The sequence below is a fragment of the Xiphophorus maculatus genome, chromosome 18, assembly GCF_002775205.1.
Source record: "Xiphophorus maculatus strain JP 163 A chromosome 18, X_maculatus-5.0-male, whole genome shotgun sequence".
NCBI classification, from domain to species: Eukaryota; Metazoa; Chordata; class Actinopteri; order Cyprinodontiformes; family Poeciliidae; genus Xiphophorus; species Xiphophorus maculatus.
Genome location: NC_036460.1, coordinates 26,361,745 through 26,378,381, shown reverse-complemented (window position 1 = coordinate 26,378,381; position 16,637 = coordinate 26,361,745). Strand labels below are relative to the sequence as shown.

Here is a 16,637-nt window from a genome sequence, read left to right as displayed (position 1 = left end):
GTAGCACTAGCATTTTTCTATTTATTTATGTGATATATGCATTGACACTTGTTATTCTACTGTTTTGTATGGCATCATGTAAAGCTAATTTATGTGTCACACAATATTTTTAATTAATGTAAAAATGCCCACATATACAAAGACAGGGCTGCACAGTGGCGCAGTTGGTAGCACTGTTGCCTTGCAGCAAGAAGGTCCTGGGTTCGATTCCCGGCCCAGGGTCTTTCTGCATGGAGTTTGCATGTTCTCCCTGTGCATGTGTGGGTTCTCTCCGGGTTCTCCGGCTTCCTCCCACAGTCCAAGAACATGACTGTCAGGTTAACTGGTCTCTCTAAATTCTCCCTAGGTGTGAGTGTGTTTGTCCTGTATGTCTCTGTGTTGCCCTGCGACAGACTGGCGACCTGTCCAGGGTGTACCCCGCCTCTCGCCTGGAACGTAGCTGGAGATAGACACCAGCAGCCCTCCCGACCCCAATAGGGACAAGGGTGAACAGAAAATGGATGGATATACAAAGAATATACAAATGTGTAGAGCATGTGTAGAGCATTTTAGTGTGCCACATTTAGCCTGAAGGCTAATTATCATCTCTTCTTCTTGGTAGGTTGGTAATAAAATACTTGATAGAATGAAACAAGTAAACCTGAAAGCTAAAAACACTTGGCCTAACCAAATCAAAAGAATAAGACAAAAATGGTTTGGAGAATAAATCAATAACAACATATATCGTGACAGTTACATGGCCAATCAGATCAAGAATCGCCCGGCATTCTGGGGGACGTAGGCAGAGGAAAGGTTTTAGCTGCTCAACCTCTGACCGCCAGCTAAGCAAGTTGGGTCACATCAACTAACTCACTCACTCTTTGGTTACCTAGCAACAACTTGTTGAGTTTCTTGTCTCATCACCCTACCTCATAACTGCTTAAAAATAATTTTAAAAAATAGCATCATTGAGTGAAGACTGTGGATAAAACGGGAAAGCAGTTTGGCAGCATTTCAGATATTTAAAACAAACAAACAAAAAATAATCAATAATTATCAATATCGACTGATATACCTTTTTAAGCCCATATTGCCCAGCCCGATGTAAAACTGAAGATTACACTTCGACTGTGTCCAAAAGCTTTAACAGGACCCTAAGTATTGATAGGTCTTACCAATCTACTTTGAAATAACTTCGAGCACATTTTTAAAAAAATCAGCAAACTTATAACTGACAATATATCTTTATTTTTTTTATTTGTCACTAAAATAACTTGTAACATGTCTTAACAGGATGTCCTCATTTACATTTTTTAACTTGATATAGCATCTTGAGTAAACCTTATGACAAAATGAATAAAACATGTTTCCATGTAAAACACCACATTGTTAAAAGTTTGTAAAGAGGAAGGATTTTTTTTCTTAATTTTATGACAAAAATCACAATGCCATATAAAATACAGGTTTTTTTAATATATATATATATATATATATATATGTATCTAAGAGCATGAGCTGACTTGCCTTAAATCCAGCATATTTAGCCACGGTAGCTTTGACTTGAACAGAAATCATACAGCACCCACTGCTTTTAGATAGCATTAAGCAAGAGGAGCTTGTGTGAGCGACCCCTGAAGAGTTAGAAACCGTGAGGTTATCTTTCAATTTCTGCCCCCCGAAAAGTGCCATTTAGCATTAAACAACGACTCTGAGCAAGCTGTTTCTTACAGAAAAAATATAAGCTTTATGTCTCCATCTATACCATGTTAAGACAATGTGTTTCATACACAGTTATTCTGAAAAGTGCTTGTTGAAGTCTGAGTAGACTGTTGGATAGAAAACAAAAAAAATGTACAGTACATTGGCCACATGTTAGACGTGTGTTACTCCTATACAGTGCCAGCCAAACGTGCTGGTACCCCTGCTAAAGGTGATTTAAAAGCCTTAAAATAAAATTCTCTTTTTACGGCAGCAGCATATAATCAAGCTGAATTTTTTTAGAGAAATCGATTTGAGTACATTCTTCATATGTACTCAATAGTTTTGAGAATGTATCATTTTAAAAGTATTCACAGATGTACATTGCTTCCTATTTGTCTTTTGTTTGTCTCCAGGTCAGTTTTTTTACTTTTATTTTGTTCATGCTTTCTGTCATGCTAGCCTAGCTTACTTGTTGGCTAGCATAAAACAAGCTAACGTAGCTTGTTTTATGCTAGCTTGTCTCACCAATCTCACCAGTAGATATATCTTCAGTTAAAGTCCAAGTACAATTTAGACTACTCCACATGAATAAGCTTTTTCCTTGTAGGCTCCCTTCAACGAACAAATCAGTGTTGACATAGTTTCCAGTAGCTGTAGACAGAACTCTTGGCTGCAGTTCTTTAAGATGCTCTCGCAATGTTTCCTTTCTAACAAAGTGTGCTGGCATATTAATAATGTGTGTGTTTCAAAATATTAGGAAATGAATGGGATTTTGTGGAAACTTAATTGTCTGTGTTTGATGTGTGTTTTGTTTCTGATGTGCTCTTGTTTGGAACGGTGTACGTATACTGGGTGTGAAATTCACAGTGTTCTGCTGTGACGTCACCCTCTCAACCGTGATTTCTTTGAACATTGTGTATGTGGCCTAATTAAAGGTTAGTATTGTGGAGTAATATTATTCTTCTGCAATAAAATGTATGTTTATTTTCTAGGTTCTTTTTTTCACATCTTTATCAGGGGTGCCAATATATTTGTCCACATCTGTAAGGACATTACATTTAAAAAAAAGTTATTTTATACACATTCCTTAAAAATCATGTTATTAAATCACATGAATTTACCTTGTTATCCCTTGTTATGTAGTCGAAACATATAGACTTTTTTTTCCAAACATGCTTCTTACATCTATTTCCAAATGTTAAATGTTAAAACAATCAGTTTGTTCCCGTTAAACTTTTCTGGAAGCTAATGTAACAAAACGTACCAACAGCACAGTCCTCACCATCAGCCTCGCTTCACACTTCTTTTAGCAGCTCGTAAAGGTTAAAAACAAAAAGCGGTCTGTTGGTCTGGCTGAGGATAAAGTGCAGGAATCCTTTGGCCCCAACATGGAATCAGATATAAAAGCAGTGGTTTAAGATCACTCTTAGACCCCAGCTTCTGATCTAAGAGCGGGGTGATAAAAAGCCTCGTGACCCAGGACCTTGGACAGGAGTCTGTGTCCGTGTGGAGACATGCAGCTCTGGCCAGGTAAATATCCAGCTGCTGCTTTGCTGGATCGGGTGGATTTCGATCTTGGCGCGGCGTAATAACCCTCCATGTGGTCGTAGTGTGTGGGCTTGACCTTAGTGCTCTGAGTCCGTCTGCTGAGGTGAGCAGGGAACGGTTCCAGATGTTCGGGATCCAGGGGAGATTTGGAGTGGTAATGATAGTAGTGACGATGTTCTCTGGTGCTCTGCGAGCGCACCGGTCTTCTCAGGATGCTGGGTTTCGCAGCGCCAGCCAGCACTGATGGATTCTGTTCAAAGCCTCTCGTTTGGCATCGGTGAGTGTGCTCGATGCTTTTCAGGTTGGGGCAGCCTCGTTCTGGCAACGAGGGGACTTTGCGGAGGAGTGGCTGCCTTGAGTAGCCCTCCTTGATATGAATCCGTCTCATTGGCCCAAATTCTGCGCCAGACCGTTGGCCATAGCTTTGCTTGGACACCTCGGGGTATGCTTGCTGAGACATTATTCTTGGGGTGGTCGGCGAAGTGGCTACGGCCGTTTGGCTGTCCACACTGTGGGCAGAGAGGAGGTTGGCATTTCCAGGGTCAGACTTACTCCTTGTGTGCATTATGTCCCTTGGTGAGTCTGGAGTCTCACAGGGAGACACGGAGTGGTACGTGCTTTTGTGTCTCTCTTGCTGAACTGGTTGATACACAACCCTTTCAAACACCTCTGCATCTCTAGCCTCGTAAACCACAGTGTCTCTGCTTTTTATGTAAAGCTCCCTATTCACAGGAGAAGCGTGGCGTGGAGAGTAGTTGTAGTAATCTGATTGATCACCTTCCCTAGTGGAGTGGACTGTGTAGGTCTGATGGCGATGGATGCCACTTTGCCGGCGGGGATCTATGAAATAACGAGATCTTGGATCTCCCGAACTTGAGTCGGAATAGGGGCCATAGTGGTGTTCTGGGTGTACGTTCTCAAACTGCGTCCGTATAGATTTCAAACCGGCCTGGATTCGTTCTTGATATGGCACTTCAGGGCTCAGCTTCTGCTCCACATAAAGCATGGAGTCAACGGGCAGGATTTCTGTGTTCGCCAGTTTGTAATGACTGATCTGTGGAGAATGAAAAGAGTGTGCCCGCCGGATCGCCGGGTTTCTCACTGCCCTGTCCTCAGAGCTCTGCCATTGCCCCTGCTGCCCCTGGAAGTCGCCCTGGTAGCGGCTGTACTGAGGTGACAGAGGTTGCCTCAAACCTAGAGAGCTGCAGCGGCTCTCCGATGACTGCCTGTACAGGCCTTTATGCGCAAAGAGGTGCGGCGGCAGAGCGCCGGGCCGAGGGTAGTGAGGCGTAGGTGTTCGACCTGAATGAATCGGCCAGTGATGGTACTGCTGATGATTATGATGATGATTACCGCAGACATCTTCATGCATGCCAGGAGGCCTTTCCTCCTCTGGGCTGTAGGGATGGGCCGAAGAGGTCTGGAATTGTCGTGGGAAGACCTCTTTGATAGAGGCAGGCATCGAAGACTCCGCCAGGATGGATCTGAAATTAAAAGCATCCACAGAATCCATGTTTGCATACACGGGAGAGGCTGGTGGGCTCCTTGCTGAGCCGATAGGCTGGCAGGGCGTCGAGACTCCAACACTCTGGTAAGTGTGTTGTTCCTGTCTGACCTCCGACTCTCGTTCCTCTCTGTGCTCCCTCCCTCCAGCGCTGCCTTCCTCCAGACTCCCCGACCCGAGCGGGCTGACGTTAGGAGTGAAATTGCACACGCTTTCCTGACTGTCGGCAACCTGCAGCGGCTCTGGGTAGAGGTGCGAAGGCGAGAACTGGCCAGGTTGAGGGCAGCGGTGGGCCTCCGCAGCCGCTTGCCTCTGGGAACCCGGGCCGACGTGAGGGCCGCGGCACTCCTGAGGATGCACTTTCACGTCGAGAACGGAGGGTCGCTGAGGTCTGTAGTCATGTGCGTGGCTTCTTCTTTGGGACGCGTTGCTGGCCTTCTGGGCAGATTCCGCCAGGGCCAAAGCCAACTTGCGCGCAGCACTCATCGAGGGAGGGTGAGGAGGGAGAACAGAGACTGAACTCATAAGTCTACCTGTTCCTGGGGAGGGATAAGACAAACAACGCTACAGTATGACAGGACAAACAAAGCTATGGTAAGACATGATGGGACAAGACACAAAAGCTTTCATAAGAAACTAGAGTGCATTAAAATTTGCATGCTTACTAACTATACAGATATGGATATAAAAAGGAATAAAGAACATCCCTTGCATATTTACTGAGACCGCTTAAAACTTTTCACATTTTGTTCTGTAACAAAAATAATAACCTTGGTGGGGGTTTTATAGATTTTCTGTGATCAACACAAAGTTGAGGGTAAATATATTTTAAAATTATTGTACAAGTATGCACTTTTACTGCAATTCCAGCTGCAAGTCTTTGAGGGTATATCCTCCTGTGCAGAGGCTAAATGTTGCTAGTGCTTTATTGTAAAATAGCTCAAGCAATTTTTAAGTCCAGCCCAAGATACTATTGAATTTAGGTATGGATTTTGATTGGGCCATTCTAACACATGAATATTTTTAGATCTAATCTATTCAATTGTAGTTCTGGTTGTACTTTGCTTAAGGTCAATATCCTGCTGGAAGGGGAACCTTCACAACTCTTTTGCAGCTGCAGAGAAATTTTATATAACCTACATGACAAACGTTTAATGGACCTTCTTTCAGTCGCCCAGTCAGCATATTCTCTCACATTAGATATGGATATCCATGTCACTATGGGCTTCTTGGGTGCTGTGAATAATGTTATCCTTGCCTGTTGCAGATCTGGCATTTGTGCCATTGTCTTTCAATTTTTTAATGATGCTTTGAACAGGGCAAAAGTTTGGATTTTGAAACTTACATCCTCTTTAAACTTTTCCATAACTTTATTCATGATCTGTCTTGTGTGTTCACAGAGTAACTGGATTTACACCAATAAACCGATATCCGATATTTACCAGTATAATATGCATTATATTTAATTCAATACCCTTGCAAGACCTTAAGGAAACGACCACACTGCTGGTTTCAACATTGCTTCTCTGCTTCAGTTAAACTACCCACAATCCTGTGCTGCATCATCATCACTGTCAGATGACCACGCTCCTTCTGTAACCCCTCTAGGAACAAACGGCAGCAAGATGGAAATAAATATCGGTTGTTAATATCGGCTCTATTTTATTTAAGAGTTTCCAATATGTTACAAAATTACTAATATCCTAACCGATACCGATGTTAGTGCCGACATATTGTGCATCCCTAAACTAAATGTACACATTTTGAAAAATAAATTTTTTCTCGGATAAAAATACCTTTAAAACGTATTAAAAGTTTGTGTTTGTAACAGTACAAAATGTGAAAAAGCTTACATGGCATGAATAGATCTGAAAGGCACGGCACAGATTTAGGAGATTGAGAAACTAACCTGGATCAGGGAGGTTCTGGGCAGACTGACTGAGGTCCGTCACGCCGGATGCCTGACTCGCCATGTTGATGGGGCTGCTGTGCTGAAACAACGGCTGTTTCCCATCTGCTGCCAAAGCCTCGCACTTGTCCACGTTGGGAGAAGAAGAAGGCACGGGAGTCTGAACATCTGGCAGCATTTTTAATGATTTCTTCCTCACTTTGGGTGAGAGGTGCTTCAAGGCGACTTTTTTTCCACTTTTGCACAGAACCGGGCTGTCCTCCGGAGAGCGCGAGCAGCCGACGTTGTTCTGGGAGGACACGGGCTCGGATTCGTTGGAGCACCCTGCACTCTTCTTCCACCTGCTGCCGTGGTGCATCGCGGGGGTCTGGCTGCACTGGAAAGACATGGGGTCGAAGTCTAAGGTCGAGATACCCGCAGCCGGCGGGGAAAGGTCGAGGTCGTCCTCCGAGTGGTGAGGGGAAACGGCTGCGCGGCCTCGGTCAGCGCTCCGTTTACTGTCGTTCAGCTGGTGAGCTCGGCGGTCATCTTTGTTTCTAGAGTTGTGCAGGTCGTCCCTGCTGGCGGCAGAAACCGCTTCGCTGGTCGACCGAGGTCTGAGGGGACGGTAACTCGGAGGTCCTCCTGGGTTGCATTGAAATAAAAAGATATATATTTTTATATATATAAATGTAAGCTGCTGAGAGCTCAGCAGAAGAACTTTTTATCATCTCCTGAAAGATTACCTCCTAAATTTTGCAAAGAAGTAAGAGATTCTTCGCTTTTAGTAGACCGCATTGTGCCGCTATCTCCTCGTCCTCCTGCAAGCAAAAATTATTGCGGATAAATCACACCACTTCCAAGACATCCCAAAAATAAAAATAAAAAACAATCTGTGGCTCCACAGCAAACGGACCTGGCAGTGCTATGCTCTTTATCTCATTTGGTTCACTGGGGTGTCGCTTTAGTTTACGCTTGGACACGGAGTGGGACTTGCCCAGGTGGAAAAAGGACAGCCAGTTCCCCGCAGGAGACTTCTTCGACTTCGCTAGAGGCCGCTTGCCACTGCGACACAGAGAACAAATCGTATTTATCGCTTGATCCTGAAAGTGTGTTGTGAAGTCTCAAGATTATCAAGGACAAAATGGTTCTGGCTGTTGCTTAGGCAACATTTTTATTTTTGTTTACTCAAGGAAGTTTGTTATTGAGTTTCACCAGAGACATGAAAGCAATTAATTTAGGAATGCCTTGACCAGTCCCTGATTTCATTGGGACATGCCCACATGATTTTTCAGCTATTTGATTCATCATATACCTTAGGCGCATATTTATATGACATTTTTATTGTTATTTAGTCAAGGAATAACAACTCACCTACTGAAATTTAAGACCTATATCCACAGAAATGTACTAGCTTCATCCAACCAGGTGGTGATAAATTTGCCTAGCTAGGTGCTGGCTAGCTAGGGTTTTTAGCTACCTTAAGGCACATGTTTATATGACATTGACATTGATGTTTAGTCAGTGAAGTGACAGGATTTCAAATTTAAGACCTAAATTTCCATAGAAACGTACAAACGTCATCCAGCCAAGTGGCAATAAATTTGTATGTCATGATAGATGCAAGAAAAACTAACTACCTAACTAGCATAGGTATGTTTTACAGCTTGTTATCGGTAGCCTCAACAGCGTCAGGTTTCACCAGAGACATGAATACAGATTGGGACATGCTCATTAAACAGTCATTCAGTCATTTGATTCATCAAGCAAGGACACATCTCCATGGAAGACATGGAAGACACCCTGGGCCAAGGACTCAAATTGGACACTATTTTAGTTGGCCTGAACAACTATAACAGAAGAGCTGGCTAGCTAGCTAGTAGGAGAACTAGCATTTAAAGAGATTTTTTAAAACTCTACCTCTCCATTGGCAGTTCGATGACAGTGTGAAATTTGCCCAGCAGAGCTTCGGGCCCCTCGCCGACCTCGATGTAGTCACTATGGGTGAGGCAGGGGGTTGTGGCTGGAGATCCGAGCTGCGTCTGAGTCCGAGCCTGGGCCTCCTCTAAAGACAGCAGCTTTGTGGACGGGGAGCAAACCATCAGAGACTTTGGTCTTGATAAGGTGTTGTTACCTAAGATTGATACACACACACACACACACCCACATTAGCACAGATACAAACGTATTTTGTTTTCCATTTCTTTATCCTTTAAAAATCCCTACCAGTGCTTTCTCTTAAAATCGAGTTTAACTTTGTGCTGAAAAGGGACTCCGTGTTGTTGAGGATGAACTCCACCACCACCGACTGGATCCGCACCTCCATGAAGGCCGCTGTGCCACTAAAGCAGGCCGACTCAATCTGTCTGGACCTGAAACGGAGCACAGCGCGACCTAGTTCAGCGCTCGGGACCACTGAGATGTGCCCCAGTTCGCTGCGACAGAGCGGCCAAAAAGAAGCGGTGAAATTTCTGACTGTGCTGCGGCCGAGATGCAGTCACCTGAGGAGGTTCGGCGCCCAGACAATGGCCAGGTTTTTAGTGTGCATGTTGGTGACAGAACTGAAGGTGGCCAGGCGGGAAAGGTGCCTCATGAGGTACTCCAGCGTCCTGCGGATGTAAAAAGAAATCCTTGTGTTTGAGGTTGCTCACTATTGCTCTCTAACAAACCTCTGAGGCAACTTTTTGTGATTAAGTAACACAGAAGTGGACTCCATGTAGAGGTCCGGAGACCTCTGATTATAGTCAGTTGAACTGAATCTTATTTACACTTACCAGCTATTTTTGGTAGATAGATATCCTAGTACACTTGACATAAGACAAAACTAACTTACAAATAACTTTTCAGCAAGAAATAGAAGCTTGTTTAAAGCCAGTAATAATATTTCTTAGTATTAGTATAAGGAATCACTGGCCAGGACTAGTTCCACTGTCAGACAATTTCACATCAACATGTGGAAATGTCTTCTTTTAGTAAGACGTGTGAGCTTGTTTTAAGTCAATAATTCCTTAATATTGATCAATAAAAAGTATTAGTTCAGCTGGCAGATTGGTTCACTTATAACAAGACTTTTCCCCATGCCCCATTCCCCAAGTAACTGAAAAGTTACTTGTAAGTTAGTTTTGTCTTATTTCAAGTGTAGTAAGATATTTACACTAGAAACTAGACAAAAAAGACTCGGTTAAGATCCTCATATGAGCCAATATTCTCTCTGAGCGTGGCAAGATAAAGATCAAGTTTATGCAGAAAAACACGAGTTAAGCAAATAAAATGCCTTTAACCAAATAAAATGATACATTCCATTTTCTGACAGCAGGGTGCAGCAGTGAGCTGTAAATCTGACCTGTAATGAGGAGGTGGCAGCTGCTGGATGACATTGTGGATTTTTACCAGCCTCTCCTCATCTGTGGCTGCAGACACAGCTTCCTGTGACAAAACGGAGGACAAAGCACAGAGTCTAACAACCGAAGCAGACGAGTTAATCTGACTTTAGGCTTCAAAGCGGTTCTTGGAAAGCTCGTCGCAATGCAATGAAGCAGGACTTGAAAATCAGTTAATCAAGGAGCGACCAGAAAAGACGTCGCCTGCACATCGACTGACCCGAAGCTAAATCGGCTCCGGTGAAATCTTTGAGAACTGTGCTCACCGAGAACCGGTCGTAGAGCTGGTACGTGAGCAGCGGGTTGGGCAGCTCCCTGAAGTAAAGCTTGCACAGGGAGCCCACAGAGTGGATGTCTTGTCTGAAAAGCTCTCGGCTCAGGTCTGGGATCTGCTCAGAGTCAAACTCGTGCCTAGAGACAGAACAGAAACACAAAATTATGCAAGGTTTGAACCCATTTGGACATAAAATATTGAATTACGTTTCCCCCCCTTCTTTTGGAGGAAAGTTGAATATTAAAAGTATTAGTTTGGCTTTTAAAAAAACTCACCATTTTTAAGCCCTGACTGCTATTTTAATAGTTTATCCTAATAGTTGATTCTAGAAGCTCAGCCATCTCGGTGGAATTTTGTGTCGCTTTTGAAACAGGTCAACAGAATCCTGTCGTCTCAATTAAATTATTATGTAGGCACATTTAATTTTATAATGTATGTACATTTAACATTTTGACAGTGGTTCAGGTCTTATTTGTCCATTACGAGCATCTGGTCTATGAGTGATTACATATGGAGGAGTCCTTAGTCCTGTTTTGTTTTATTATGTTGTAATCAGAGTCTTTTTCAGTTTGTCTATCACAGTCAAGTCTCTCTCCACAATAACAGAAAAATGAGCAATTCCTTCTTCTGTATCTCAATAATACCAAAACAGAAGTCACTGTATTTAAGAGACCAAACTATTTCTTCACGTGTCATAAACACTTTACTTCCTGTAGTCAATGTTTTATCTTACTATATCTATTTAGTTCTTACCAAACAAAAACCTTAAAAAATGTTGAACAGATTATGCAAGCCGGAAAGGATTAAATGGAAAACAATCCAACTTCAATTTTTATTCCCTCAAAAAGATTTTCCTTTGTTACAGGAATAGATTTTAAGGCTAAACACTTGTTTTTAAGTTTATTAGTGGTCTTTTCCCGTCATTCTTACAGGATCTTTTAAATAATTATAAATTACTATCCCCGCTAGTGTAAAATCCTTTTGCCCTGAGACGTTTCTAGATACAAACAAAAAAGAAGAGGTGATCAAAGCTATCATCAAAAATCAGGAATAATTTACAAAGCCACATAAAGGCTTTTACTTTTAATTTTATCTTTATGTTTAATTACATTTACAAAAAGATTTTTTTTTTATCTTTGCTCAAACATGTTCTTATCGCACCTAAGCAAATATTGCTACTGTCACGAGTTTATTGTCCTGGATTCCTTCTGCAGCATTTCATACATATTTGCTTTTGTGTGGTAAAAAATAAGTCCAACACTGCCAGCAAATACAAAAACGATAAATCCATAAAATCACTTAAAAACAAGAAAAAAACCAACAGATCATCAACGTATCAACACCTTTGCGTGTGCCGTATTTTCTGAGCTGGTAGAAGGAGACGTCACGCGGCGAGAGCCGAGCTTTTCCCATTAAGCCTTTTGATTGGCTGCCCAACCCCATCAGCTCATGTGCCACTCAATTTATCCACTGATGGGAGTTTGTTTTATGGAACCAGCAAAAAATACAGCAACGCTCTCAGAAGCTACACAGCGTTAATCAGATTTCCATTGACAGATTGGGGAAAAAAATCTACTTAAAAGCACTAAAAGTTAAAGACTTGGACAGTAGGCTCTTCAGTTGCTGCTAATTGGCTGCACACGTATTTATTTAACATATCAATATATCTGCAATTATAAATAAGTAAACCTGAAAGTAAATGCAGTTAAGAAGTAAAAATAATAATAATAATTACATTTTGAGAATAATGACTGCATTCTTCAACTAAATGTGAAATTCAGTAAAATAAAATAAAAAGAATAAAATACTCTGAACTTTCCAGTCATAATATCGTGTGTAATTATTCCCATGGTTTCATAAATATTTAATGCTTCCTTTACTGCAGTGCACCAGGAGCAAATTCGGCTCAACAAATGAATCCTGGCATCTGATTGGCTTCAGACCAACCAGTGCAGCCCTCGTAGCCCCGCCCCCCGACAGGGAAGCACTGCTGATCAGGATTTTCTATGGTGAAGTAGAGAGGAAGCACAAACCTCAGTTTCTGGATGTTGGAGGAAATCCCTGAGAGTCTGTAGATCCCATCCACGACGCCGATCTTCTCGATGAACTCTGCACAACTTTTAACGACCTGTGGGACTGCAGGACATAAAGACAATACACAACGTTCAGCCATTTTCTATGTGTCCAATAAAAACATCTTTTTGGGTACAAAAGGAAGACATCTTTTGGACTTTACATTCTCCACACTAATTATTTAAAGTGTTTTCGGTAACACGTTATTTGAAGGGGTGTGTGTAACACGGATATTACACTGCCATAAACATGACAGAACAACGGTCATGAACATGAATGTTTATGACTGTCATGAAGTGCCTTTTGGTAAATAATGACACTTTTAATGCAGAGTTGCATTACGAGTGTCAACTTAGCATTATTTGGTAAATAATTATATTTTTATGCAAAGATGCATCAAAACTTACATTAAAAGTCAATTAAAAGAGTCGACTTTGCCTTAAAAATGTCATTATTTACAGATTTTTTTATTAAATGAAAACCGACGTGTTGAACAATTTCAAATCGTTGAACAAAACGATTTGATAAAAACAAAGAGGTTTGTTTCTAGAGAATCCTACAATAAACAGGCCTTAGGCTGTAAATACTAGACCTCCCAAATGTTTTTGCATTATTCATCCCATTTCTTTAAAAATGCAGGTAATTCTAATTCATCCATCCATCCATTAATCCATCTTCTTCCGCTTAATTCTAAATCACAAAATAAGGGCATACCATTTTAAATGCTGCAAAAACTATAAAATCTCACCAAGTATTTTTGCCTGGTTTCAATTAATAGGGCAAATCTAACTTACAAGTAACTTTTCAGCAAGAAACAGAAGCTTGTTTAAGGTCAATCATTTCTTAATATTGATGGAAAAAGAACCAGTTCCACTGGTACATTATTTCACTCTTAACAAGACATTTTTTCCCATGTTATAAGTGAAATAATCTGTCAATTTTCCATCAATATTAAGGAATTATTTACTTAAAACAAACTCCCATATCTTGTTAAAAATGTTCTTGTTAGTTACTTTAGTCTTATTTCAATTGTACTAAGATATTTGCACTAGAACAATGGTTGATATGAACATTATGGAGCTAAAAAAATCTGGAGATTCATGATGTCAATGTGAGACAAAATTATTTTAATCCAGTAGCTGAGAATTTACTCATCTACTTCATTTTTGTTTCATTATAGATAATTTTGCTTATGCTGAAACAACAAAGTATCTATTTCATAAACGGATTCTAAACTAGACTAACCTTGTATTATGCCTCAGCTGTTTTTATTAAGTTAAAGCATGTGGGATATTCTACCATCGTGTCCTGAGTTGTGGAGATGCTCCCCCAGGTCGCAGCCAAACACTCGCTCCCTGAGGATCCCGCGCTGCCGCAGCTTCTGCGGCGGCGGCCGGGACTTCATGAACGACCTCAGGAAGGTCACCAGCTTCCCGTGCTTCTTGCACACTGTATGCGCAGGAAAACACACACGGGAGCCACGTTAAAAAGGACTCTGACTCAGCTCCTGGTGAGCAAGTCTTTTAAAACTCGCCACGTGCCAACGCGCACTGACCCGCACCTGGCTTTGGCACTGAGTTTTGAACGCTGGGTGGGATCTTCTCGTTTATCAGCTCCACGCAGTCGCAGGGGAAGAACCCGACCTGCGGGAGGAGAGATGGAAGAGAGAGCGAGGAGGTAAAAACGAGGTGAGTGACGAGTGGGGAGAGGCGATGTTGCACAGGTGGAAAAAGAGGTCAAGAAAAACCTCGGACTGAGCATTGATAATATTCATGGCTGAATCAAACTTTTGACGTTTGAACAAACTTTCCCAACTAAACTAAACCTTTTTAAGTTGATCCATGAAAGCCTAATCACTGGTTTAGTACCATCTCTGAAGATGATCTATGAACTTTCTTTTTAGATTTAGAAAAGCTAAAATACTAACAATTTGGATCAAATTTTATCAACATCAAATGTTTTTTCGCGCATTCTTTTAAGCTTTATTTTGAAAAGCCAACATAAGCCCGTTTATATCTTTCAGTTTATTTCCATTGGTAACATGATAAAAAATATTGAGGCTTTTATTTTAGAAAGCATCTTTAAGGCTGCACTGTGTAACCTTTATATAATAAACAAAATAAATAAAAAAGTTGTGATTGGTTGTGTATTTCTGCAAATGGCTGGGAGGAGATAGAGGAAATAAAAAAAAATTTCCCACATTATATATCCCATATTATACTATGATGACATGATGACAGCTTTAACAAATATAAAATAAAAAATATTTTTAAAATATAAAAGTTACATTTCATTTAGGAATGCCAATAAAATACATTTTTCATGGCTTGTTTAGCTCCTTGAATCTTCTTTTTTAATAATCTATGAATACTTGAGGATATTATTTTGGAAAATATATTCTTTCCATTTTATTAGATAAAACGGAAAAAGACATTTTATCTAATAATATGTGAAAAATGTCTTGTTCCGCTGGCAGGCAATTTCACTTATAACTAATGACTTTATTTTCATCAATATTAAGTGATTATTGACTTAAAACAAGATCCTAAATCATGAAGAGAAGTTACTCATACTTTTGTTTTGTCTTATTTCAAGTGTACTAAGATGTTTCCACTAGAATCTATACCAAAAATACTCTAGGACTTTGTGTGTTTGCAGTGTAAAAGTGGTGACAGAAGAAGGTTTACCTGAAAGCCATGCTTCCCTCTCCACCAGCCTGTGTCTTCTTTAGGCGGCATGTCGATGACAGACACAATATCCCCGACCTAGATCAGAAAGAGCTCTTTCTATGACGCTTATCTAAATTAAATGTAAAAATGTGCAGAAAAAAATACACCTGACAGACTGATCCATGCCTGAGCATGTTTCTATCTCCTTACCTCGAAGGTTAACTCGTCCGTGGCCTGAGCCGTGTACCGTTTGGTGACGTGGGCGGCAGCGATGGCAGGGACGTTGATCGAAGCTTCTTCAGAAACCAGCAGATGGTTGCCCTTGTTGTCGATCTAAAAATAAAGACAGCAGAGACGCGTTGGCACATCTTGCGCCCAAAAAGCCAGAGCAGGGAGTGGGTGCTGGTCACGATTTATCATGAGACGACGGATAAAAGAGAAGCAGAGAACAATGGAAAGTTAAAAATGCCCCGTTTTGTTTTTGTCTCCACTTGAGCTTCTGGCATTTTTAATTTCAGTGGAAAGTAGAGTCGGTGAATTGGCCCCAATGTTCTGTTTGTGTGTAACATGAAGGATGCACTTTTATTTAACTTATGCTTTTAGAAATCAGATATCTGCTTTGCTGCCAGTGGTGCTACTGGACTCTGACCTGAACCTTCAGAGACACATAAAAATAGTTACAAAGTCGGCCTTCTGTCACCTGAAGAACATTTCCAGGATAAAAGGACGAATGTTGTAACAAAGAGAAACTCATGCATGCAGTGTAGTCACATTCTGCCTAAAAAAATCAATAAGAAAACTGCAGCTGATCCAGAATGCTGCTGCTCACGTTCTCACTAAAACCAGGAAGTTAGAGCACATCACTCCAGTTCTAAAGTCCCTACACTGGCTCCCTGGAGCTCAGAGAATAGACTTTAAAATACTGTTGTTAGTTTATAAATCACTGAACGGCTTAGCTCCACAATGCATTAAAGATCTGCTGTTGTTGTATCAACCTTCCAGACCTCTCAGGTCTTCTGGTTCTAGTTCTGCTCTGCATCCCCAGAACCAGAACCAAACATGGAAAAGCGGCATTCAGCTTCTATTTGCCACAAATCTGGAACAAACTTCCAGAAAACTGCTGAAACACTGACTTCCTTCAAAACTAGACTAAAACCCCACATGCTTAGCATGTCTGTGGATTTATAACTAGAACATAGATTAATTCAATTCAAGTGGCAACTTTTTTACCACTTCTCTTTATGTTATGGACTTTATATGTTATGTTTTTATCATGTAAAGCACTATAAACTGCCTTGTTGCTGAAATCTCCTTTAAAAATAAACTTGACTTGATATAAAAACTTGTTTAGGAATGGATGGAGAAGGCTAAGATATAAGAAATAATCTGCAATACTATTTTTTTTAACTTACTGAAGTCTTGTGTTGTACTAAAAGCCCATGGCAAAACAAAGAATAATAATAATTTTAAAAAACAATTCATTCAAATCCCCAAAGTACTATAGCAGTCATGCTATTGCTGAAACATTTAAACATCTCACCACAACTTTACCATTGTAGCTGTGATTGTTAAGACAAATACAGGAAAATGTCTCTCAGTTACAGGACCGCACGGCCTTTTT

At 41.0% G+C, this 16,637-nt stretch overlaps 1 protein-coding gene across 1 annotated transcript in view; it reads right to left on the bottom strand.

Annotated features, from left to right (window-relative positions):
- Window positions 1–1,359: 1,359 nt before the first annotated feature.
- The window catches only part of LOC102234126 (rho GTPase-activating protein 32-like), a 33,045-nt gene continuing 17,767 nt past the window's right edge, over window positions 1,360–16,637 (bottom strand). The window contains exons 9-22 of the mRNA XM_005809467.2: window positions 15,227–15,349; window positions 15,035–15,112; window positions 13,909–13,990; window positions 13,647–13,796; window positions 12,308–12,410; window positions 10,267–10,411; window positions 9,964–10,046; window positions 9,122–9,229; window positions 8,847–8,992; window positions 8,541–8,754; window positions 7,537–7,685; window positions 7,367–7,441; window positions 6,642–7,265; window positions 1,360–5,271 (exon numbers count right to left, since the gene is read on the bottom strand). Of these exons, the coding sequence (XP_005809524.1) occupies window positions 3,107–5,271; window positions 6,642–7,265; window positions 7,367–7,441; window positions 7,537–7,685; window positions 8,541–8,754; window positions 8,847–8,992; window positions 9,122–9,229; window positions 9,964–10,046; window positions 10,267–10,411; window positions 12,308–12,410; window positions 13,647–13,796; window positions 13,909–13,990; window positions 15,035–15,112; window positions 15,227–15,349 (4,245 nt within the window). The 3' untranslated portion in view covers window positions 1,360–3,106. The remainder of the gene's footprint in view (window positions 5,272–6,641; window positions 7,266–7,366; window positions 7,442–7,536; window positions 7,686–8,540; window positions 8,755–8,846; window positions 8,993–9,121; window positions 9,230–9,963; window positions 10,047–10,266; window positions 10,412–12,307; window positions 12,411–13,646; window positions 13,797–13,908; window positions 13,991–15,034; window positions 15,113–15,226; window positions 15,350–16,637) is intronic.